Source organism: Erinaceus europaeus, chromosome 12 (genome assembly GCF_950295315.1).
Source record: "Erinaceus europaeus chromosome 12, mEriEur2.1, whole genome shotgun sequence".
NCBI lineage: Eukaryota > Metazoa > Chordata > Mammalia > Eulipotyphla > Erinaceidae > Erinaceus > Erinaceus europaeus.
The window spans coordinates 82,152,898-82,177,410 of record NC_080173.1 but is presented as its reverse complement, the minus strand read 5'-3'; the positions used below and the strand labels follow the sequence as shown (position 1 = coordinate 82,177,410).

The 24,513-nt window shown below is 42.2% G+C and overlaps 1 protein-coding gene and 1 long non-coding RNA gene across 4 annotated transcripts in view; one reads left to right on the top strand and one right to left on the bottom strand.

The window, feature by feature from the left end:
- LOC132542034 (uncharacterized) overlaps positions 1-24,513 on the bottom strand; it is a 460,964-nt gene that overhangs the window by 191,195 nt on the left and 245,256 nt on the right. The gene's annotated exons all lie outside the window — the stretch shown is intronic.
- ZZEF1 (zinc finger ZZ-type and EF-hand domain containing 1) overlaps positions 1-24,513 on the top strand; it is a 142,859-nt gene that overhangs the window by 104,560 nt on the left and 13,786 nt on the right. For all 3 annotated transcript variants that reach the window (XM_016187808.2, XM_060204167.1, XM_060204166.1), the window contains 12 exons: positions 597-766; positions 3,298-3,448; positions 5,213-5,355; positions 7,184-7,461; positions 8,585-8,759; positions 10,274-10,406; positions 13,612-13,808; positions 14,536-14,655; positions 17,434-17,625; positions 21,835-21,935; positions 23,556-23,691; positions 23,826-24,185. In XM_016187808.2, the coding sequence (XP_016043294.1) occupies positions 597-766; positions 3,298-3,448; positions 5,213-5,355; positions 7,184-7,461; positions 8,585-8,759; positions 10,274-10,406; positions 13,612-13,808; positions 14,536-14,655; positions 17,434-17,625; positions 21,835-21,935; positions 23,556-23,691; positions 23,826-24,185 (2,156 nt within the window). The remainder of the gene's footprint in view (positions 1-596; positions 767-3,297; positions 3,449-5,212; positions 5,356-7,183; positions 7,462-8,584; positions 8,760-10,273; positions 10,407-13,611; positions 13,809-14,535; positions 14,656-17,433; positions 17,626-21,834; positions 21,936-23,555; positions 23,692-23,825; positions 24,186-24,513) is intronic.

Below are 24,513 nucleotides of genomic sequence, written 5' to 3'. Positions count from 1 at the left end.
CACTTCACTTGCAGTTGTGGGAATCCAACCTAGGGCCTCATGTACACAGTGCCTGCATTCTACCCACTGAGTCACCTTTCTGCCAGCACAGTTGGACTCTGGGTGAGAGCTATTCACAGCTGAAAATATCTACTTGATTTTGAATTTACTGAGTGTTTCCAAGGAGAGAAGAACTTGTCTATTAAACTTCTGAGACATTCAAGTTCCATTCATAACAGTGTACTTCCCATTTCTAGTAAGTAGGGAGATCCAGGCCTATGTCTGTAGCAGGTTGGTACTTAAAGCTAGTCTGTTCTCTGTGCTAGTGGGAACTTACAAATAATCTAGTTGTATGGGGTTCCTATAAATTTTCATTTTCTAAATAATTCCTGTTGTACTTTTTGTTTTCTGTTTTTAATAAAGATATCCCTCATTATCCAGATGTTTACTAAACTCAGGAGCTATGAATAGTCATGATGGGTGGTATTAAGTACTCTGAGTTTGTAGAGACCTCAGCCATGTTTTCATTTAGTGGCAAAGGGATTCATGGCATCTATAGGAAATAACCCTCATGATAAAACTTTTTAACCAAATCCTCTTATTTGCTTCCCATGTAGGTCTTAAAGCTCTAGCTCTTCTTGGTATATTGCCAGATGGTGACTCTACCCCAGAAAATCAGACCCTGCCAGTCACTGTACCCACCTCAAAATCAGAGGAACAGCTAGGGAAGAACACTGTCCAGGCTGCTGAGGAACCATCAGATACAGGCCCTTTAGTGCAGAGCAATGTAAGTAACAGTGGTGTAAATAACAACTGTGCAGAATCTCAGGTGACCTCTCAGAAAGAGCCATTCACTTGAGAACAGAGCTGACAGTTGAAGGGGATAAACGCAGCCCAGATTGCCTGGGTTCAGGTCCCTGCTCTGTCAGGCCTTGGGCATATTGCCATAGTCACTTCCCTTTAGTTTCTCACTGGTGAAAACCAGAGTGAGAATAATTATCTCATAGTGCTGTTCGGAGTTACATCACACATATTCAGTTAACATATGGAAAATACTAAAACCAGTATTGATATTAAATTACATAACAGTGTAAATTATTCCTGTCACATGCCTTTTGGTGGCTTTTATAAGGATTGAGCAAGATTATATACTTCAAGAGTTTAGTTCTTGGCCCATGGTAAACACCATGTGTGTCTGTTTTTATATTTGGTTAACAAATAGGTAATTCTGAGTATTTACTGATTATAATAGTTATGTTTATAATTGTTATGTAAAGAAAAGAAGAACCATTCTCAATCCAGGTATAATCTGTGGTAGTGACAGTATATGTTGTTCTGTGGAAGAAGGAGCACACCACCCCTTCTGTGATCCTGTCTCCAGTGACTGAGTGAATGCTAGAAATACTCCTTATTCTGTCTCAGGAGATACTAACCTTCCTGTCCTCTGTTGCTGTTATGTTAATTAGCTAGAAGCCCCCTCACCCCCCTCCGGTTTGGTGGTTGCCAGTAATTATTTAGAGGAAGATATAAGACAATAACCATAAAAAACAGCAAACATAAAAATTCTCTTTGTAACATTCAGCCAGAGAGCCAGCACAAAACAGGTAACATGACCTTCCAATCTATCTCTGAGGTGTAAACACCTCTGGCCAGCCATTCTGGCCTTCTCATGGAAGCATTAACTCCCAGTATATTAGGATGAGACAGAGAGAACACTTTAAGCAGAGACATCCAGGTTGGCAATCTTACCCCTTTTGAACCTGGGGATAATTATATCATTCTGTAAGCTCCTAGAATTTGCGCTCCCCACTTCATTTATTCATTTATTTATATCAGAATAGATTTGATGAAATGTTTTTTCAATGTATTAAAATCTATTAACTTTTTTTCTTCTTCTTTACCCTTTATCTCAAAGTCAGAGGGAATGAGTAGGAGGGAGGGAGGAGGGAAGGAGATAGAGAGAGAGAGAGAGAGAGAGAGAGAGAGCGCGAGCGCTGTAGCACTACTCCATTATTCATGGGGACTGGGGACTTGAATCCAGGTCCTGTGTATGGTTATTTGTGCACTCTATCAGGTGCACCAACTGACACCTTAAAATATATTGCTTTTTATGATTTATGTTGATGCTCAAGTTATTTCATGTTTGACCAGTAAAGGCTTCTGCTGGCAGTTTTTTTTGTCCTTTGGATGTCTCCATTGTTCTTCGAATACTTTACTAATTAAAAAAAATTGTTTGTTTGCTTGTTTGTTTATGAAGAGGAACCAGAGCCTCTCCTGGTCTAGGCAGTGCCATACTCCCATGTGTCTGCAATGTCCTGAGGCTAGTAATGAGGGCCCTTAGGTGTCAGATGGACTTGCTGAGCCTCTTTGGAATTTCTGTAGTAACAGGAAAGAAATCAAGTTTGAAGTTATTAGGCAGAACTTATATTGTCTTAGTGTCCATGTACCATAGAGTAGAGAGTATAATATCTGGGGTCTTTTTCAGAGAGTATAATTCAATAGCTCTTCAGTTTTTGGTCCTCTCCTCGGATAATTTTACAACTACTTTTTTCTTAAGATTGGTGCCAAGATTATAGCACCCAGAGAAGGAAGGATAAACAAACTGCCACTAAGAGATATCAGAATGTCTTGTATTTAACGTATTAACTGTATTTAACATTTCACTTTTTACTCCCAAATATACTGATTATCCCAAACTTCTTGAAGTTACAATGCCTCCACATGCACAAAAGACTTACTGCATTGCCCAAATCTCCCACGCAAGCCTATGTGACAACGAAGAAATGTAGCCTGAGAGCCCAAGGAGTACCAGTGACTTTTAGGTGACACTAAGGGACTCCTGAGGAAATTCAGCATGAGAATTGGCACCCAGCCACTAGAGGCAGCTTACCTTCAGACTCCTGAGCCCAGAAAACTCAGCTTCAGCACATGCCCCCCTAGTGAGCACCCCTTCTTGCCAAAGTGGAATTCTCAAAGATTTCAGCCAGCTTGGTGTTAGAAGGAAAACTATCCCCCCCCTTTTCCCTACAGAAAAATTTTCCATACTTCTGAAAGCTGACTGGAGTATATTAGAAGTTTTAATGGAACTATTGCTTGCACAGACAGACTCTGGCAGAACAGAAGTTGGAAGTTGTTTGAAAGGATGTGATGGAATGATTACTGTCTTTATTAGAGTGTGGGTTTAGTATACAAAATGAGTAACCTTTCTGTTGGAATCCAATAGTGTTTTAATCTATGAAGACTGAAGATTAAAAATGTTTTATTAATGAGTAAACTTTTGTTATATTTTAATTTTTACATTCATTGTTTTGTTTTCAGGAAAAGAGAGATATTCATAAGGATACTAGACCTTTGGACTATGAGCAGGGAAATAAGGCAGATGAAAGTGTCTCATTATCAAAGGATCCTTCAAGTCAGGCTGAAGTTACAGGGTCACCTGCAGACACTAGTGTACCTACAGGACTGACAGGTAACCACTATTTGACCACTACACAGATCACTTTCATCTTAAAATGCACATACAATTATCCCAGTTCTGTTTGTTGCGTACAATTTAAAACTGGCTGTTAATCAAAGGTGCATGGTTTCTCCAGTTTCTCAAATCTGATGGTGCTGATAACACTTCAGTGGCTATCATTTTACATTTTGCCCATATTTTTACCTTACTTACTCCCCAATTTACTGAGTCCCTTCTATGAATTTAAATACTGTGTTAAAAAGTAGACACGGGGGTCGGGCGGTGGCGCAGTGTGTTAAGTGCATGTGGTGCAATGCGCAAGGACCAGCATATGGATCCCAGTTCAAGCCCCCAGCTCCCCACCTGCAGAGGAGTCACTTCACAGGTGGTGAAGCAGGTCTGCAGATGTCTGTCTTTCTCTCCCCCTCTCTGTCTTCCCCTCTTCTCTCCATTTCTCTCTGTCCTGTCCAACAACGAACAACATCAACAATGGCAATAATAATAACTACAATGAGGCTACAACAACAAGGGCAACAAAAGGGGGAAAAAATGGCCTCCAGGAGCGGTGGATTCATGGTGCCGGCACGGGGCCCAGCAATAACCCTGGAGGGAAAAAAAAAAAGTAGACACAGTTGCATCTAAGGTGGACCCCACTAAAGTCTGGAGATGAAACAAAGGCAGCTCCTGCCTTCGTGGGACTCAGAGACTGGGATTGTGTAAGATAAAAATTCTGGTCACTAGTCTGAGGGGAAATGTGATTTAGTCCAGAAGAAAGATATGAATGGTGATAACTATCTATCTGGAACAGATTATAACCATAGAAAAGCTTTTAAAGAAAGGAATTTCAAGATACCTTGACTGTGGAGAAGGGCACTCAGGCAGAACAATGTGAGCAAAGACCCCAGGGTAGCAAAACTCCCAGGTGAACTCAGAGGCAAAGTCCTTTTGTCAGGTGTAGGGATGAATGGAGCACTAGAAGATGGAAGTGGAGGGGTGCCATGACGCTCTGCTGCAGAAGGCCTCTGGTGCCTGCCTGAGGACAGCAGAGCAAGACCAGAACTATGTTTCAGGGAGACTGATGGCTGGAGAGATAGTGGTGCTATGGGCTGAAGAGACTGAAAGCTCATCTCAGCTGCCTCCTTATGGGAGGCCAGGCAGACAGGTTCTTCCCCATAGACCTGCTCCGACAGAGGCAGAAGTGAGCGCCTGTCTATGGAGCCAGCTCTCAGAAGGGGCTGAAGTTCATCTCTTCAGAGTGCATTAGCTCTATGTTCCAGCTGAGTCTGAAACTCCACATCAGTACAGGTCATCCAGACCCACTCTAAGCTGTTTCTTCTGTGGCCACACATCCTGATTCACATGCAGTTGATTTGTTCATCAGGTATTTATCGGTTACCTGCTGTGCTCTAGGAACATGTAGATGCTTGAGACACACCACCACGCTTGTGTCTCCAAAAAGGGAAAAAGACCAAAAAAATTACAGTACAGATCAATGGTATGGTATGTTAAGAATTGATTAAATATTACTATGATCAGGGCTAAAGATCCAGTAAGTGCAGAATGAGTAGGGGAAATAGGCAGCTGAGCCCTCCATTTAAATAGTTTGATCAAGGTAGACTTCCTTGAGAAAGGGACATCTCAGCAAAGATGTGTTCGGCACCAGTTTTGAGTTTTAGTTTTACTCTGTGGCAGCACTAGAACATGGGAGTGGTTTACTTGCCTTTTCATTCATATATAGAACCTGCCAGAATCTGAACATTCTATGTTTTCATTCAGATGTTGAAAATCCAGAAGTGTCATCTCAGAAGCCCATTGAGGAGAAGGCTGAAGTCACTCCAAGCCCTGAACAGGTGTTTGCTGAGTGTTCCCAGAAGAGAATTTTGGGATTGCTAGCAGCCATGTTACCTCCCCTAAAGTCGGTGAGAGACAAATGGCACTTCTTTTCACACACCTCACAAGGAATGAGCCCCTACAGGGACATCTTCCTCACTCTTGTTAGACTCTGACACCCCTCAATCAAGATGCTTTCTTAACAATTGTTTTTACTTTCAATGATATTTGGTTGTTGTATAATAGATGTAGTGCCCTTCTCACATATCATATAGAACTAACAACTCAGAAATTACAATGTCAGGTGTACAGGGATATATGTACTAGTCTGCTTATGTGAGTGCTGTTTATAGTAATGTAGAGCTAGAAATATAGGAAGTGTCCGGCAGTAGAGAATCCATTATGTTTAAACTATAAAGTGTTATTGTGTGTAGTCACACAGAGATTAATGAGCTCTCTTCTGAGCCAGCAGAATAGTTCACTTGGACAGTGAGCTGCTTTTCCATGTGCGTGATCCAGGTCTGAGCCCAGCCCCCCACTGCACTGAAGGAAACTTTGGTCTGTGGTCTCTTTCTTTCAATCACTAGCTTAAAAAAGAAAACAGAAGAGGGAAAAAAGAATTTTCTTTTTATTAAATTGGGAAACAGTTTATTCTATTAATGGGGAAAAGTAAATTGCAGAATAGTATTTAGACAGGAAAAATAGAAGCTAGCTCACCTGGTAGAGCATGCGCTTGACCACGCATAAGACCCTTGGGTTCAAGCTCTAGCACCACAAGGGACACCAGGGACGACACTGGGGTGGTTCCACAGGTGCTAGTGTGGTACTAAGGTGTCTCTCCTTTCCCTCCCTCTGCCCTCTCTGTCTAAATACAGAGAATTTTTAAAAATTGAGGGCGGGGGGAAATAGCATAATAGTTATGCAAAAAGACTCTCATGCCTGAGGCTCCTAAGTCTCAGGTTCAGTCCCCCGCACCACCATAAGCCAGAGGTGAGCAGTGCTCTGGTGTTTCTGTCTGTCTCTCTGCATTTCTCTCAAAAATAAAATAAATAAAAATATTTTTTTAAAAAATTGAACCTAAGGGAGTTGGGCGGTAGCACAGCTGGTTAAACACGTGGTGCAAAGCGTGAGGACCGGCGTAAGGGTCCTGGTTCGAGCCCCCGGCTCCCCACCTGCAGGGGAGGGAGTTGCTTCACAGGCGGTGAAGCAGGTCTGCAGGTGTCTCTTTCTCTCCCCCTCTCTGCCTTCCACTCCTCTCTCTATTTCTCTCTGTCCTATCCAACAACGAATAACATCAACAATGGCAATAATAATAACCACAACGGGGCTACAACAACAAGGGCAACAAAAGGGGGAAAAAATAGCTTCCAGGAGTGGTGGATTCATGGTGCAGGCACCAAGCCCAGCAATAACCCTGGAGGAAAAGAAAAAAAAATTGAGCCAGAGATGCCTTTCAGTGGTATTGTGGTTTTATCCCCCAGTGTCTCATAGAAAAAAGCAAGAAAAATAACTATTTGAAAATTTAAATTTATTTTACTGTGTTACATGTAAATACGCATTGAGAAGAGTTAAAAACTATTCATAAAATTGTTAATTAACCCTTATCTTTTGAGCACTGGTAGAAACGTGGATTGTGAAGAAGTTTAACTTTGTTGAATTATTTGAATTCTGTATCCATTGATATATCAAGGAAAAAAAGTTAATTTTTTCAAGACAAAGGAAAATTAGAAGTGGAGTTGTAAGATGATACCTGGGAATGTTTATTTTTATGATTGTACATATTGCATTTATGAAAACCACTGCCTAATTCCTTTGGCACTGGATCAGATGTAAACAGTGCACAAAGGAGACACAGCACTTAGCTGGCCTGGTTTCCTGGGTTTTGTATTAAGCAGATTTTTCTCCTTCTCTTGGCAGGATCCCGCAGTCCCCCTGATAGATCTGGAGCATGTCCTCCCACTCATGTTCCAGGTTGTCATCTCTAACGCAGGCCACCTGAATGAAACCTACCACCTCACCTTGGGCCTTCTGGGCCAGTTAATCATCCGCCTTTTACCAGCAGAGGTAGATGCTGCAGTGATCAAGGTCCTGTCAGCCAAGCACAACCTGTTTGCAGCAGGGGACAATTCTAACATGCCAGATGGCTGGAAGACCACCCACCTGCTCTTTAGCCTGGGAGCTGTGTGCCTAGACAGGTAGGCACTCCCCACCCCCACCATCTGCCCCAATTTGGTGCTAATTTCTTTAAGTCAGAGACCTGGTTGTTGACTAATTTCAGTGCTGTTGTCTGGAAATCGTTGTTAGAATTAATCTTATTAACAGTACTGTTGGGGGAGTTGGGCGGCAGCACAGTGGGTTGAGTGCGCATGCACTGGCTTAAGGATCCCGGTTTGAGCCCCTGACTCCCCACTTGCAGGGGAGTCTCTTCACAGGCAGTGAAGCAGGTCTGTAGGTGTCTGTCTTTCTCTCCCCCTCTCTGTCTTCCCCTCCTCTCTCCGTCCTATCCAACAACAACAACTATAACAACTATAACAGTAAAACAACAAGGGCAACAATGGGAATTAAAAAAAACAGTACTGTCAACTGACACTAAGACTGTACATAAAGTCCATATTAAAATAGCTAGGCAGTCTGGACACTGCTGATTCATCTCTCTTATAATATATACTCAGCTTAGTTTTTTTTTTCTTGAGAACTGTAAGCATAGATTTTGGGAACAAAAAGCAAGAAACTAGATGTTTTCACTGTAAAACTAATAACCACAATACCAAAGTTGGAAAACAGAAATGATGAGAAAATAAAAAATCACACTGACTTACATATGTCTTTTTTTTTTAATTAAGTATCTGGTGTTTTAATACACTTCCCACCATTTTTTTCTATATATGAATGTGTATGTGTGATGACTTTTCATATATGTATTTTTTTATTGTTGTAGTTATTGTTGTTGTTATTGAGGTCATTGTTGTTAGGTAGGACAGAGAGAAATGGAGAGAGGAGGGGAGGGAAGACAGACAAGGGGAGAGAAAGATAGACACCTGCAGACCTGCTTCACCGCCTGTGAAACAACTCCCCTGCAGGTGGGGAGCCAGGTGTTCATACATGTATTTTAAAAACATTATTGTGGACTGATTACAAAACAGATCTGATGGTTCCCCCTCTCATCACTGTATGAAAAGCATCATCATCCATGTAGTTTTTAAAATAATTAACGAGTGGCTCCCTGACACACCTCGAGGCCTGCCTTGAGTATAGTGAGCTCTGCTGTGTTGATTTGGGAACCTGTGTGTTACCCCTAATGGCTCTCTTGTCTTCCAGCCGCGTGGGCTTGGACTGGGCATGCTCCATGGCAGAGATCCTGCGGTCACTTAACAGTGCCCCCCTGTGGCGTGATGTCATCGCCACCTTCACAGACCACTGCATTAAGCAACTGCCTTTCCAGCTGAAGCACACCAACATCTTCACTCTGCTTGTGCTGGTTGGCTTCCCCCAGGTACATCATTCCCAAAGTGTGGCTGCCCCTTCTCATCTTCATCACATCGTCTGTGTCTTGATAGCATGTAGTGTTTTATGTGTGTGTGTGTGTGTGTGTGTGTGTATATGTGCAAGTGTTTTAGTTTGCAGTTTTAGTTTTAGTCTTTGGAAGTTTGTTTTTTTTAATTAAGTTATGTAATTTGTTTTTGTAGTCTATTAACATACTCAGAATTGTGAAGTGTTTTTTCCTATTATTATTATTTTTAGCAATTTAACTATTTGATTTGTATTATTAGGTACTAGTTGGCTTTGAAACACAAACATCATGGTTTAATTGTTTTTCACTTTGGAATTCATCTTGACCTCATTTTTTTTTTAAATTTATTTACTGGGGGATTAATTTTTTACTGTTGACAGTAAATACAATAGTTTTACATTTGACCTCATTTATGTTTGTGTCTCTCGCTGGCTCGGACAAAGAGGACTGTAAAAAAGTGGCTTTATGCAGTGCTGTACCATGCCTGTGCCACGTCCTAGACTTAGAGTCGATAAGAAGCTTATTGTTGGGAGTCGAGTGGTAGCGCAGTGGGTTAAGCGCAGGTGGCGCAAAGCACAAGGACCGGCTTAAGGATCCCGGTTCGAGCCCCCAACTCCCCACCTGCAGGGGAGTCGCTTTACAGGCGGTGAAGCAGGTCTGCAGGTGTCTGTCTTTCTCTCCCCCTCTCTTTCTTCCCCTCCTCTCTCCATTTCTCTCTGTCCTATCCAACAACAATAATGTTGTTGATGACATCAACAGCAATAATAACTACAACAATAAAACAACAAGGGCAACAAAAGGGAATACATAAATGAATAATTTAAAAATTAAAAAAATAATAATAATAAAGCTTATTGTTATTTTTTTACCTTTTTAAAAATCTATTTATTTAATAATGATCAACAATACCATAGGATAAGAGGGGTATAATTCCACACAATTCTCAACAGCAGATTTCCATATCCCATCCTTATTTTTAAGTGCTTCATGAAATCAGGGGCATAAGCAAAAAAAAAAAAAAGACTGGACTTATGTCTAGTTAAGTGTACTTTTTCTATTATTTTTAATGTATTTATTTATAAAATGGAAACACTGACAAGACCACAAGACAAGAGGAGTACAATTCCCACCACCAGAGCTCCGTATCCCATCCTCTTCCCTGATAGCTTTCCTATTCTTTAAACCCATGGGAATATGGACCCAGGATCATCATGGGATGCAGAAGGTGGAAGGTCTGGCTTCTGTAATTCCTTCCCCACTGAACATGGGCGTAGACAGGTCGACCCATACTCCCAGCCTGCCTCTCTCTTTCCCTAGTGGGGCAGAGCTCTGAGGAAGCGGAGCTTCAGGGCACATTGGTGGGGTCATCTGTTCAGGGAAGTCTGGTTGGCATCATGGTAGCATCTGGAACCTGGTGGCCCAGGCAAAACTGAGGCTCTCTAAGTGCACTTTTGCTATTGAGTTACCTTTTTCTGTTTCTCTCTGTCACCTACTAGGTCCTCTGTGTGGGAACGCGCTGTGTTTATATGGATAACGCCAATGAACCACATAATGTGATCATCTTGAAGCATTTCACGGAGAAAAACAGGGCTGTGATAGTTGATGTCAAAACTCGGAAAAGGAAAACAGGTCCCAAGCATGATTATTATTTTTTTATAAGAGTGAAAGAACGTTTTCTAATCTCTTAAAAATCAAGATAGCTAGGTCCTTGCCCATGCATGCTCCTTGACTGAAGTAAAGGCACTGGCCTTGCCATTTTGTCCATGTACTTATATGACTGCGTGTCTATTAGATTTTGAATGTTGAATTTCTATATTTGTTGGTGTCATTGGTCTTCTGGTGGATAATTTAAACATATCACTGAATTAGGTGGCTGGCACCATGCATGTAAAATAACTTCAGATGGTTGTATTGATGTTCATGTTACTTTTAGGTTTGTCTCATAGATAGAAAGCTGAAAACACAATTAATGCCCTTCTAACTTACTTTGGTGGAATGCATGTACTGTGTTGTTTGGTGCAGTGTTTAATAGATGCCACTTAGTGAAGTTGTCAGTAGCATGTTCAGGTCTTCTGTGTGCTTCCTGGTTTTCTCCATTTGTTTATTTATTTTTGTATTTGTTTTATGAGAGAAAGAGATGCCAGTGTACCACTTTGCTCTGCATATGTGGTGCACTTGGTATCAAACCCAGGACCTACGTACAAGCCGTACACTCTACTGCTGAGCCACTCCTCCCACCTGATCACTCTCTCTTTTTTTCTTTTAAGATTTATTTACTTAATACGGGAAAGAAAAAGTGACAGAGTGGAGAGGCAGTACCCGTGCACTACTCAGCTCTTGCATAAGTGGTGCTAAAGATTGAACTTGTTAGCTCTGGGGCCTCGGGCATGCACACTGATGCTCCAATAGGCTGAGCTATCTCCCTAGTCCTGTTCTTTTAAGACTGCAATTTTGTTTTGTTTTTTAGTGAGAGAGTCCAGAGCACTTCTCTGTCATTTATATCTATAATATTCTATTTGTTTTTGCATTTCTTATTCTGATGTGGTACCAGGAGTCAAACCCAGGACTACTCACATGCAGGCATGCACTCCACTGTTAATCCACCTCCTGACCCACCAAGCCCCCACGTCACCCCCATTGCTGATTTTCTCTTTACTTTTTTTTTTTTCCCCCTCCAGGGTTATTGCTGGGCTCGGTGCCTGCACCATGAATCCACCGCTCCTGGAGGCCATTTTTCCCCCTTTCTGTTGCCCTAGTTGTTGCAGCCTCGTTGCGGTTATTATTGCCATTGTTAACGTTGCTTTGTTGTTGGATAGGACAGAGAGAAATGGAGAGAGGAGGGGAAGACAGAGAGAGAGGGGAGAGAAAGATAGACACCTGCAGACCTGCTTCACCGCCCGTGAAGTGACTCCCCTGCAGGTGGGGAGCCGGGGGCTCGAACCGGGATCCTTACGCCGGTCCCTGCACTTTGCGCCACGTGCGCTTAACCCACTGCGCCACCGCCCGACTCCCTTCTCTTTACTTTTTTAAACAATTACTGAGAGAGGAATTTTGAGGTCTTCAATTATAAGTATTAGTAATAAAAAAAAATACTCTAGAAGGAGTCGGGCGGTAGCACAGTAGGTTAAGCACATGTGGCACAAAGTGCGAGGACAGGCGTGAGGATCCTGGTTCGAGCCCCCAGCTCCTCCCTGCAGGGGAGTCGCTTCACAAGCGGTGAAGCAGGTCTGCAGGTGTCTATCTTTCTCTCCCCCTCTCTGTCTTCCCCTCCTCTCTCCATTTCTCTCTGTCCTGTCCAACAACGATATCAATAACAAGGGGAACAAAAAGGGAATAAATAAATAAATATTTAAAATTTTTAAAAATACTCTAGAGAGGCAGCACAAATATTAAAGTAGATTTAAGAATAAGAGCATTACCAGAGGGGCCTGGCGGTGTCGCAGTGAGTTAAGTGCACATAGCGCGAAGCCCAAGGACCCCGTAAGGATCCCGGTTAGAGTTTTCATCAGATGTTGAAAATTTTGACCATTATGTCTTTAAATAGATATACTTGAAGAATATTTGTCTTTCCACTGTAAGGGTGATTTATATATTTAATATATATAAGTATAGATGTGTTGTTATATATTAGATACATATTTTAAATCTCACAAATCAACATATACTTCTATCCATCTATATTTATACCCATACTTATATCTTTTAATCTCAGAAGCCACCATATACTTTTTTTTTTTATTGCTACCAGGATTATCATTGAGGTTTGGTGCCTACACTACAAATCCACCACTTCTGGTGGCCTTTTTTTTTTCTTTTTTCTTTTCCTTTTCATTATACATGATAGAACAGAGATAAATTAAAAGGAGAGGGGAGATAGAGAGGGAGAGAGAGAACGATGCCTGCAGACCTGCTTCACCACTCATTAAGCCCCCCCCCCCCCGCCCGCCCAGGTATAGAGCAGGGGTTCGAACTTGGGTCCTTGCACATGATAATATGTGTGCTTAACCTGGTGTGCTGCCTGCTGCCTGGCCCCATCATCATGTACTTCTACCCTTATAGTGGAAAGACAAAAATTCCTATATTCCTAGATTTGTTCTGCTCATTGGTAGTTCTTTCCTAGGTCACATCCGTGCAGATCAGTATTTAGCAAAAGACTCATACAGAATCCTCTTGGATATCCAAGAGGTCTCAACCTTCACCTTCTCTTTCTGTGCATCTCCCTTCTCTGTAATATTTTGTTCCTTAAGTTCTAGTTTCCTTGACTTCCTTTAACGCTGACCTCTGTCCCCACAATCTGTTGAGACTGCTGGGCTCAGCTTGGATTTCTCCTTGCTGCTCAGGGTCTCCAAATAACTGGAGCTCTTGGAGAGCTTACTTAACCTTTGTTCCCTTCTCTCAGGTATCATATTTCTGTACTACATACTGCTCAGTGTTGTAAATCATAATTCCGTAATTTTTTCCCCAATGTTCTGACTGTTAAAAGTAGAAGGGCAAATCTGATGCTTCTTACTCAGTTTTGTCTGGAAGCAGAAGTCTCTCGTGTATACAATTGTATTAACGTTTCTTCCACCAACTTTGGAAACAACCCGCTCATGCACAGTAGTAGAACATGAATTGCCTCTTCAGTTGCTTAGTGAATACGTCATCTGGTGCTATGTTTGTGCTCACTGGCAAGCTGACCTTTAATGACTAACATCAAAGCCAAGGAGATTTGTGTTTTGGGGTTTTCAGTTCTAGCTTCCATAAGGCGCATTACTAGGGAAGAAACTTAGCTGCAGGAAACACTAACTGTCCTTTCGGTGCCTTTCTCTTCCTGTTTGACATCATCCACTAGTGAAGGACTACCAGCTGATCCAGAAGGGTGGACAGGAATGCAGCAACTCTCAGGCCCAGCTGAGCCAATACTCCCAACACTTTGCCTTTATCGCCAGTCACCTTCTGCAGACCAGCATGGACAGCCATTGTCCTGAGGCAGTGGAAGCAACTTGGGTCCTGTCACTGGCCCTCAAAGGATTATATAAAACACTAAAGGTAACAGCTTCTTCCATTTGCTAGTGAATTTGGCTATGACTTAACAACTGCAAGAAATTAATTGAAGGAGACTCTTTGCCATGTTTATAGACGATTAGCCATGGGATCTTGATTATTTTTAGCAGTGCTTGGGACATTGAATGAACCTAATTTTAAGGAAGAAACAGAATTTCTGAGAATATGAAATCTATGTTGGTAGATAAGGATGGAGTCATCCATAGGGAAACTGAGCAGAGTGTAGCATGTAGGGGCAGAACAAAGTCCAGGTGCTGGAACAAGCATCATGGTCAGGGAGCAGACAATACTTTCAAGGCTTCGAGATAGTGTTCCAGAAGATGAGACCAACAGTTAGGCAGAGAGCCTGTAGTAACTTGTTAGACATGACTGGAGACTTGGATTGTCCTTTGAGGAACAGCAGGAAGCTTCTGAAAGAAAACAGACGAGAGGGACAAGAATTTCAGTTGTTATTGTAAGACTTAGCAAGTAGTATGTATTGGGCTTCAGAAAAATTGGTTAGGTAAATGATTTACAGAAAGTCTGGCTGGACTTGAGCTATGACTAAAATGCAGAGTTTCTTCCTTCCTGCTAACTAATGCTGGACCTTTCACCAGTAGGTGAGCTCGGGCTGCTAGCTAAACTTGAACTCTAACAGACTTGCAACTCCCCAAGGAACCTTGACTTTTTTCACTCTGAGACAGTTGCAAATCATTCTTTTTCTGTTTGGCAGTCCCACGGCTTTGAAGAGACTCATACTACTTTCCTTCAGACCGATCTGCTAAAACTGCTGGTAAAAAAGTGCAGCAAAGGAACCGGCTTCAGTAAAACGTGGCTCCTCCGGGATCTGGAAGTAAGTCAGTGCTGTGTGTGCACATCTGCTGCCAGGGAACAGGAAGAATCAGTTATTGCTGACTGTTCTCTGCGTACACATTCTGTGCAGTTGTTAAAATCATGTCTTACTGGGAGTTGGGCGGTAGCACAGAGGGTTAAGTGCGTGTGGCACGAAGTGCAAGGACTGGTGTAAGGATGCTGGTTCGAGCCCCCAGCTCCCCACCTGCAGGGGATTCGCTTCACAGGAGGTGAAGCAGGTCTGCAGGTGTCTATCTTTCTCCCCCCACCCCCTGTCTTCCCCTCCTCTCTCCATTTCTCTCTGTCCTGTCTGACGACATCAATAATAATAATAATAACTACAACAACAAAAAAACAAGGCAACAAAAGGGGAAATAAATATTAAAACATTATTTTTCCCACCAATGTGTCCTGGAGCTCAGCTTCCCCAGAGACACACCCTACTAGGGAAAGAGAGAGGCAGACTGGGGGTATGGACCGACCAGTCAACGCCCATGTTCAGCGGGGAAGCAATTACAGAAGCCAGACCTTCTACCTTCTGCAACCCTCAACGACCCTGGGTCTATGCTCCCAGAGGGATAGAGAATGGGAAAGCTACCATGGGAGGGGGTGGGTTATGGGGATTGGGTGGTGGGAATTGTGTGGAGTTGTACCCCTCCTACCTTATGCTTTTGTTCACTAATCCTTTCTTAAATAAAAAATTTTTTTAAAAAGTAAACATTACACATTTAAATAACAAAAAAAAACATTATTTTAAAAATTATGTCTTACTTTACCTTCCCCTTTGTAAATAGGAATTATGACACCTGTTCTCCCATCAGGGGAAATAAATACAATGTTTGTTCAAAGACATAGCAAGAGAACTATTTTATAGAAACAGATAGTCTACCATTATGTCATAGTAATGAAGCATGCTCTTGGATTCCTACTTCCTTCTAACATTCCTTTGAGCTAGAATTGCTTCCTACATTTGTCTTCACGTATGTGTATTGCATGTAAGATTATAGTCAGTAATTTTCATTTTATTACTATTCCTCCGATGTTGGGAAATTGTGCAGATGTGGTCAAGCTTGGCAGGGCTCACAAACCACCCTATTTCCATGCTAGTATTATTATCTACATGCCAATCTTCTGGTTTGTCTTACATATGATTAAAGGTCTCTCTCCTAAGTCCCCACAGGGTATTGCTAATTCCCGCCAATTGAATCCCTGGCAATGGTTGCTAGGGAGACCCCTACTATTTCCAGCCCCTCCCACTTATGGTATTGTAAAAGCCACTTCCGTTTCTGGTTTCTCTCTTCTTCCGTCCTGACCTAGAGGAGGTTAGGCCTGACCTAGAGGAGGTTAGGCGTGCAGACCAATAGGCGGACTCCGGCCATTGCAGTTGGCTCCACGTGGCTTAACCTGCTACACTCACGCAGACTCTGGGGTGCCCGCATGAATAAAGATTTGTATTGTTACCACCACGAGTTTGGTTCCTGGGTCATCTCTCCTGCTTAGTGAAAATTACTGTGGTGCCCTGTGGAGTTTCTGTGCCAAGTGTCTGCTTAGGGTCCAGAAAAGACCGCAGCTATGTGGGAGGTGGTGAACCAGCCTTTCTCAGTCTCACAGGGCCTTGAGACGAAATGGCTGTCATCAACTTCAGGATTACCTAAACAGCTTTTGGGCTCTTATTATTAGAACAATTTTAAATAAACTTTTTAATTATTTAAATAATAGAGCTACACTGCAGAAAAAAATTTTTAAATATCTAAAATTTCACGCCCCCCAAAAAACTACTACCAGCATTTTGTTTTCCTTATTCTTATTTCTCTTCTGGATCTATATATATGTTTAAGAGTATGTCATATATGTTTGTGTATATATTTACATACATATATGCATTTAGATCATACAATGAACCTAATATTTAAATTTAAACCACATAATGGCCATTTTCAAAACTACCATTTTTTAGAAACATTTATTTTATTTTAATGAGAGATAAATAGATCAAAGAACTGTTAAGCTCTGGTTTATGGTGGTCCTGAGTTTGCACCTGGGACTTTGAAGCCTCAAACATAAATGTCTTTTGCATAGACATTACACTGTCTTCCTAGCCCATAATTACCTTTTTTTTTTTAACTTTTTAAAAATATTTATTTATTCCCTTTTGTTGCCCTTGCTGTTTTTTTTTTTTTTATTGTTGTAGTTATTGTTGTTGTTGGAAAGGACACAGAAATGGAGAGAGAAGGGGAAGACAGAGAGGGGGAGAGATAGACACCTGCAGACCTGCTTCACTGATTGTGAAGAGAACCCCCTGCAGGTGGGGGGCCAGGGGCTTGACCCAGGATCCTTATGCCAGTCCTTGCACTTTGCACCATGTGTGCTTAACCCGCTGTGCTACTGCCTGACCCCCAACTTTTTTTTTTTTTAAGGAAATTTTGGTATCTGTTAAAAGCTTGGGTCAAGGGGCCAGGCAGTGAGTGGTACACTCAGTTGAACGAATGCACATGCTACAGTGCTTAAGGACCCAAGTTCAAACCCCCAGGTCCCACCTGTAGGGGGAAAGCTTTACTATAGCGGTGAAGCAGTACTGTATGTGTCTCCCTTTCTTGCTCCCTATATCCCCCTTCCCTCCTAATTTCTCTGTCTCTATCTAATAAAGGAGCATACACACAAGGAAAAAAAAAGATTAGATCAAATGTTTTCAGCCCTTCAGTTAGTTGTCTAAGATGTGTATAATCTTCTCACTCGCTAAATTTAACTCACATTTCTGCCCTGATTTTCATCTGTGTAGATTTTGTCCATCATGCTGTACTCCTCAAAAAAGGAAATCAGCACTTTGGCTGAGCATGGAGACCTGGAGCTAGATGAGCGAGGAGACCAAGAAGAGGAAACGGACCGGTCAGTCAGCAGCCCTAGTGACCCGGAGCAGAAAAAGCTAGACCCTCTTGAAAACCTGGATGAACCCACCCGAATCTGTTTCTTGGTATGCTTTTGGCTCATGGTTTTGAATGAGAAAAGAATAGATTCATTCTTTTGGGTTTTCACTGTGTTTCAGCTTCCATGTGAAAATGCTGTATGCAGTCTGATATCCTGAGAAGTTCACTTGCTGGCCGGGGACTTAGTTCAAGCTGTCAGAGGCCACAGGCTTTAATCCCTGGCACCACCTTGTGCCAGAGCTGAGACATGTTCCTCTCTTTCCCTTCTCTCTTACTACCCCAAATAAATAAATAGATCTCTTTTAAAAAGAAAGAAAAAGGAAGTTGGGCAGTAGCTCAGCGGGTTAAGCACATGTGCCGCAAAGTGCAAGGAGTAGCATAAGGATCCCGGTTTGAGCCCCCGGCTCCCCACCTGCAGGGAAGTCGCTTCACAAGCGGTAAAGCAGGTCTTCAGGTGTCTATCTTTCTCTCCCCCTCTCTGTTTTCCCTTCCTCTCTCCATTTCTCTCTGTCCTACCCAACAATGACGACATCAATAACAATAACAAGAACAATAAAACAACAATAAAAAGAAAAAAAAAAAACAAGGGCAACAAAAGGGAATAAATAAATATTTAAAAACTTTAAAAAAAAGAAAGATACTTCCTAAGGATTAAACCTGTGTTATATAGACTTGAACAATGAAAATGGAAAAGTCCTTATAACCATAGTTCTTAATTTTGGGGGGTCAGATTTCCCCAATTTTAGATTCTTTCTTCTATTAAATATATATTCTGGTATGAGTGTAAAGTGTTCTATGTCCTTTTCAAATCTTTTCATAAACTCCCAGATGTGTGGTCCTTTCCTCATAGTTTCTTGGTTTAAATTTATTTTATTACTTATTTATTTACTTATTTATTTATTTTTACCAGAGCACTACTCAGCTCTGGCTTATGGTGGTGCAGGGACTTTGGAGCCTCAGGCATGAGTCTGTTTGCATAACCATTATGCTATCTGCCCCTGCTCCACTTATTTAATTTTACTTATTTTATACGACAGAGAAACTAAGTAGAAAGGGGAGACAGAAAGGAGAGGAAGAGAGATACCTATAGCACAGCTTCACCACTAGTGAATCTTCCCCCCTGCCGGTGGGAATTAAGCTTGAATCTGGGTCCTTGCAATTGTAATCTGTGTGCTCAACCAGGTATACCACTGCCCAGCTCCTCTCATAGTTTCTTAGACATACTTTCTAACGTTTCCTGGGTAATCCACTCTCCCTTGGAATGGGAGAAAACAGACAAGGATTTGGACTTGAAAGAAATCTTAACTATATGAAGAATAATGGACTATGGGCTAGATGTCAGAAAAGCAGTAACTCAGCTCCTCAAGCACAGGACTGGAATGTATGAGGTTCTTGGTTTGATTCCTGGCACTGCATGTACCAGATTGGTGCTCTGGCTCCTCTCTCATGTGGAACTCACAACTCACTCACTCATTCTGTGTGTGTGTGTGTGTGTGTGTGTGTGTGTGTGTGTCTACTCTCTAGCTCGTATGAAATAAAGCAAATAAATCTTTAAAAAAATAAAAGAAGGGTTAGTACTACTTATATCCCAGCAAAATGACTATGAGGTAGTCTGGGAGTTGGCACAGTAGATAAAGTACTGGACTCTCAAGCATGAGATCCCAGGTTCAATCCCCAGCAGCACATGTACCAGAGTGATGTCTGGTTCTTTCTCTTCTAGCTTTCTCATTAATAAACCTTTTTTTTCCAAAATCTTTTTTTATCTTTATTTCATTTTTGTTTTTTTGCTTTTTATTTTTTTTATTTTTTATTTATAAAAATGAAATATTGACAAAACCATAGGATAAGAAGGGTATAACTCCACACAATTCCCACCACCAGATCTCCGTATCCCATCCCCTCCCCTGATAGCTTTCTTATTCTTTATCTCTCTAGGAGTATGGACCCAAGGTCACTGTTATTTATAAAAAGGAAACTGATAAAATCATAGGATAAGAGAAGTACTGCTCCACACAATTCCCACCACCAGAACTCTGTATCCCATCCCCTCCCCTGATAGCTTCCCTATTCTTTCACCCCATGGGAGCATGGACCCAGGGTCATTATGGGATGCAGAAGGTGGAAGGTCTGGCTTCTGTAATTCCTTCCCTGCTGAACATGAGCGTTGACAGGTCGATCCATACTCCCAACCTGTCTCTCTCTTTCCCTAGTGGGGCGGGCCTCTGGGGAAGTAGGGTTCCAGGACACATTGGTGGGGTCATCTGTCCAGGGAAGTCTGGTCGGCATCATGGTAGCATCTGGAACCTGGTGGCTGAAAAGAGAGGTAGCATTTAAAGCCAGACAAGTTGTTGACTAATCATGAACCTAGCTGGAATAGTGCAGATGAAGAGTTGGGGGTGTGAGTGGGGGAGTGTCTCCGTTTTGTACATAGCTAGTATTTTAGTTATATTCCAAAGGGCGTGTGGCTATACTAGTTTTTTTTTTTTCTCTGAGCCTGAAATCTGATATGCAGATGGATCCAAGTTATTGTCTGAGGAGATGATGTCATGGCTGGAAAAAGGACCAGAAACCTGGATCATGGAAGAGAGTAGCTCCCAGATATGAGAAAGGTGTATAAATATTGTTGACTATAAACCCCATTGATTTGATTTGATCTGATCTGATCTGGAGCCCATATTCAGCTTAGGAGCCTATGTAACCTCTGCATCCCTGTAGATCTGAGCTTACAATCTGTGGTCATGAGTAGGAATGTTCCAAGCTGCCCCAATTTTAGGACTCATCTTCTTCAGGTGGAACATAGAGTATGTTGTCCAGCCTCCCTTTGGAAGATGGAACATTCTCTACCATTGTTGATCCAAGTTGAGGGCAAGGTCCTATGGGGGCCTACAAAGGGGTCTATTGTGTTGTTCCTGATAGAGATGACTGGTAACATTAGGGAGAGGGATTTATTCAAGGTCCAGGTCCATCATGTCTGTTTGAGAATCTCAGGACTCCTTGATTAGGGCCCCAGCTGATGGGGTGGCCTGATAGTGACTAAAGAGTCATTGTTAAAGTATACCAGTCTCTTGCCCTTATTCAGCTTTTGCAGTCCTTGCTTTGATAAGGTCAGCTTTGGAGTAAGAGAAGTGTAATAGGAAGTAGGTGAGGAAGGTATCTAAGTCTAAGTAGACACTATTTCATTATGAACTTTATACTGACTCACTGCAGACTATTGTACTTTTGCTTTCAGGTATATATTTTGCTCTAATTTATGGATACATGTGAACCTATGTTCTATCTCATGGGACCTGGTCTATATCTAGGTTTTGGGACTTTGTTAGGAAGTGAGCCACCTGAAATGGAATTAGAGAATCCTATAAAAGGAAAGGTCTCACCCGAGTAATGAGGCTGAAGGGTTGATAATCCATGCCTGACATCTCTGGATACAGTCTGAAATGAAGCATGCTGAGGTGGTACACATTGTGTTGATTAGGTTGAGATCAGCAGATGCAGTATCATTTGGTATGACTTGAGAGAAGCATGCAGGAAAGTGAGCCCCACCCTAAAGGTTCCAGGACTGGGGGAAATACAGCCTTTATAGAGGAAGCGGGAGGTTCCTGCTGTCTTAGAGTTTAAGAAGGCAATAGATAATTATTGCTATAATCATATTATTTGGTAATTGGGTTAACTTTGAAAAATCCCTTTGTTAGGATTTGCTGTATCATATCAAAAGACTCAGCCTGTGGTCTGTACATTAAAAAGTTTGAGACATTCAATCAATTTTCCCCTCTCATATTAATTAAATAGTGATTTATATGACTACAAATTAGTAGGAGTGTACATAAACACCATTCCCACCACCAAAAGACTGTGTTCCATCCCATCTTCCCCCCGCCCCCTCCCCAGTGAAGCCAAACTTCCGCCCTCACCCTCATAAATAAAATCTTTAAAAAAAAATGCATATGAGACAATATCTGACAACAAATGCAATGTGGCAGATAATTGACTACTGACATTGTGTTTTACTGGCATATTTCCTTTTGTGTTTCAGTATTTTATTTTTCTTTGACTTTATAATAGTAGTACAGATTTTTTATAATCCATGTCTTCGGACTTAAAATTTTACATGTTTTTCTTAAGTATCCATAAGATGTTCTTATATCATAACCCATGGTAACTTTGGGAAATAGTCATTTTATCACTTGAGGATAAATTATTGATGTGTTGAAACTCCTTTTTTTTCACTCTTTCTTCCACTTCCTCCCCATGGCCTTCAGATGGCTCATGATGCTCTCAATGCCCCTTTGCATGTTCTCCGGGCCATATATGAACTGCAGATGAAAAGGACTGATTCTTTCTTCCTGGAAGTTCAGAAGAGGTGAGCACTAGTTAGATGCAGCTAGTTTGGCTGCAGAAGTGTGTGTGTGTATATGTGTGTTGGAGCAGGAGGGGGTGATAGTGTTTCTAGCTCCTATAAATGAGATCTAGAACAGAGGTCCCAAAAGATCAAGAAGCAGAAGTGGAACTAGTTTTTAGTTCTTCATAAAGGATATGAAAGCTGACTGATCTATATTTCATGGATTCTGTTTTCGTTGTATTGCATGTACCTTTAGAGAAAACTACATTTGCAAGTTGCCTCTTAGATTAATTTTACTATAGATCCAGAAATTAGGACAGACATTCAGAGTAGACTCTTCAGAGCATTGTTTTGTCTGTTCATTTGTTTTCAGTACTATATATTACTTTCCTATTTTCCCTCAAGAATTATTATAAACTTCACAGTGTTTGCTTTGTCTTGGCCAGGATATCTGGAGCTAGTTCTTAGACCTAGCCCTCAAACTTTGGTAGAACTTTACCTATCTGTAATCTAACCTCTTCCATCTCCCATATCCTAGTTTTGACTTTTGATTTTAATTAATTTAAATCTTTTAAATTAATTTATTTATTTGCCCTTTTGTTGCCCTTGTTTTTTATTGTTGTTGTAGTTATTGATGTCATCGTTGTTAGATAGGACAGAGAGAAATGGAGAGAGGAGGGGAAGATAGAGAGGGGGAGAGAAAGATAGACACCTACAGACCTGCTTCACTCCTGTGAAGTGACTCCCCTGCAGGTGGGGAGCTGGAGGCTCGAACCAGGTCCTTGCACTACGCGCCACGTGCGCTTAACCCACTGCACTACCACCCAACTCCCTTGATTTTAATTTATATTGAATCCTACCTTAAAGTTTTCATTTGTTGTTTTAGTTTCATATTTCTCTTTTCCCATATATATCTCTTGAATATTACCTTGATTAAAGCCCTTCTAAGATGAAGCAGGGCTGCATTAATGAGGGCATGGAAGTTTCCAAGCTACTGTAACTAAGAAACCCAGAGACACCATAGGTTAAGAAGCATTTGTTTTTCTCTCATGGCACAGCCTCAGAAGTGTGCTATAGTCCAGGGCGGATGAGCAGCTCCCGTGTTCCCAAGGGTGGTGTTCTCATCTGCGCAGTCAAAACTGGTTCACCCACACAACCTCTGTGTTCTAGGCAAGAGCAAAGGGGAGGGTGGGAGAGGGGGCAGAAGAATGCATCCCTATTCTCAGCACTTTTGAGTGAGCTCCAGCAGTGCTACATTTTGCTTCACTCGCCTCCTGCTGGCAAGCACTTAGTTGCATCCCTATGGCTTAGCTGCCAGGGGTAGGAAGGGGGGCTGGCCTCCAAGGGTGTCTTTAGCCGATTGTACATGTTGCTGAAGCTCCAGAAAGCTGCATGTAAAAGATAGGTGGGAGAATGGGTCCTGAGGGACAGCTTGCATTCTCCGTCCAAAGGGCATACATGCATACAGTTTGTGTGAATAAATAAATGTAGTGGATCTGTTTTCCAAAATAGACAGAGTCATAACGTAATTGAAAAATAGCAGGAAAATAACTCTGCCCAACATTTCTGATAAGTGTCATTGCAGGTTGACTCCTGCTTTTATATAACTTGTGTTCCCAACTTTATATTCATTTTCTTCAGGTTTGATGGAGATGAGCTCACCACAGATGAAAGGATACGGACTCTGGCTCAGAGGTGGCAGCCCAGTAGGAGTCTGAGACTGGACGAGCAGAATGCCAAAGCTGTGGATACAGACATGATTATCTTACCATGCTTGGTATGCCTCCTCCACCTTGGAAACAAAATGTCTGCCCCTAAGCCTCCCCTCACACACACACACACACCCCCGCCCCCGCCACCACCCCATAGTGAGAAGGGCAGGCTCTACAACAGTGGTGTTTGGCTTTGCAGTCCCGGCCAGCGCGCTGTGACCAAGCCACTGCAGAGTCAAGCCCCGTGACCCAGAAGTTGATCTCCAGCACTGAGAGTGAACTCCAGCAGAGCTATGCCAAACAGCGGCGCAGCAAGAGTGCCGTCCTCCTGCACAAGGAGCTGAACTGCAAGAGCAAGAGAGCTGTCCGGGACTACCTTTTCCGTGTGAATGAGGCCACAGCTGTCCTGTATGCTCGCCACGTGCTCGCATCCTTGCTCGCTGAATGGCCCACCCATGTGCCAGTGAGCGAGGACATCCTGGAGCTAAGTGGCCCTGCCCACATGACCTACATTTTGGATATGTTCATGCAGCTGGAAGAAAAGCACCAGTGGGAGAAGGTAACGAAGCAGGCAAAGCTGAACACTGGGCCAGTGTATCACCCTCTTCTCCCCTTCCACGCCCCGTGTTTGAGCAGGCTTCCCTACTTTCTGAGGGCCTTTCTAGAGTGAGGTTATTTATGAGACTCTCCAGCAAGTATATGAACGACAAACAACAAAAGCGGGGCAGGGTCGCTGCTAACATTTCCCAAAGAAATGTTAGCAGCGACCTAGAGCCAAGCTCACAGACTAGGGCCAGTGTTCAAATGGGATTTGAAATAATGATCACATGAAAGCCTTTAAAATTTTCCTTTTTTTGTTTCACACTTGCAAGTCTTTGCTAACCTGT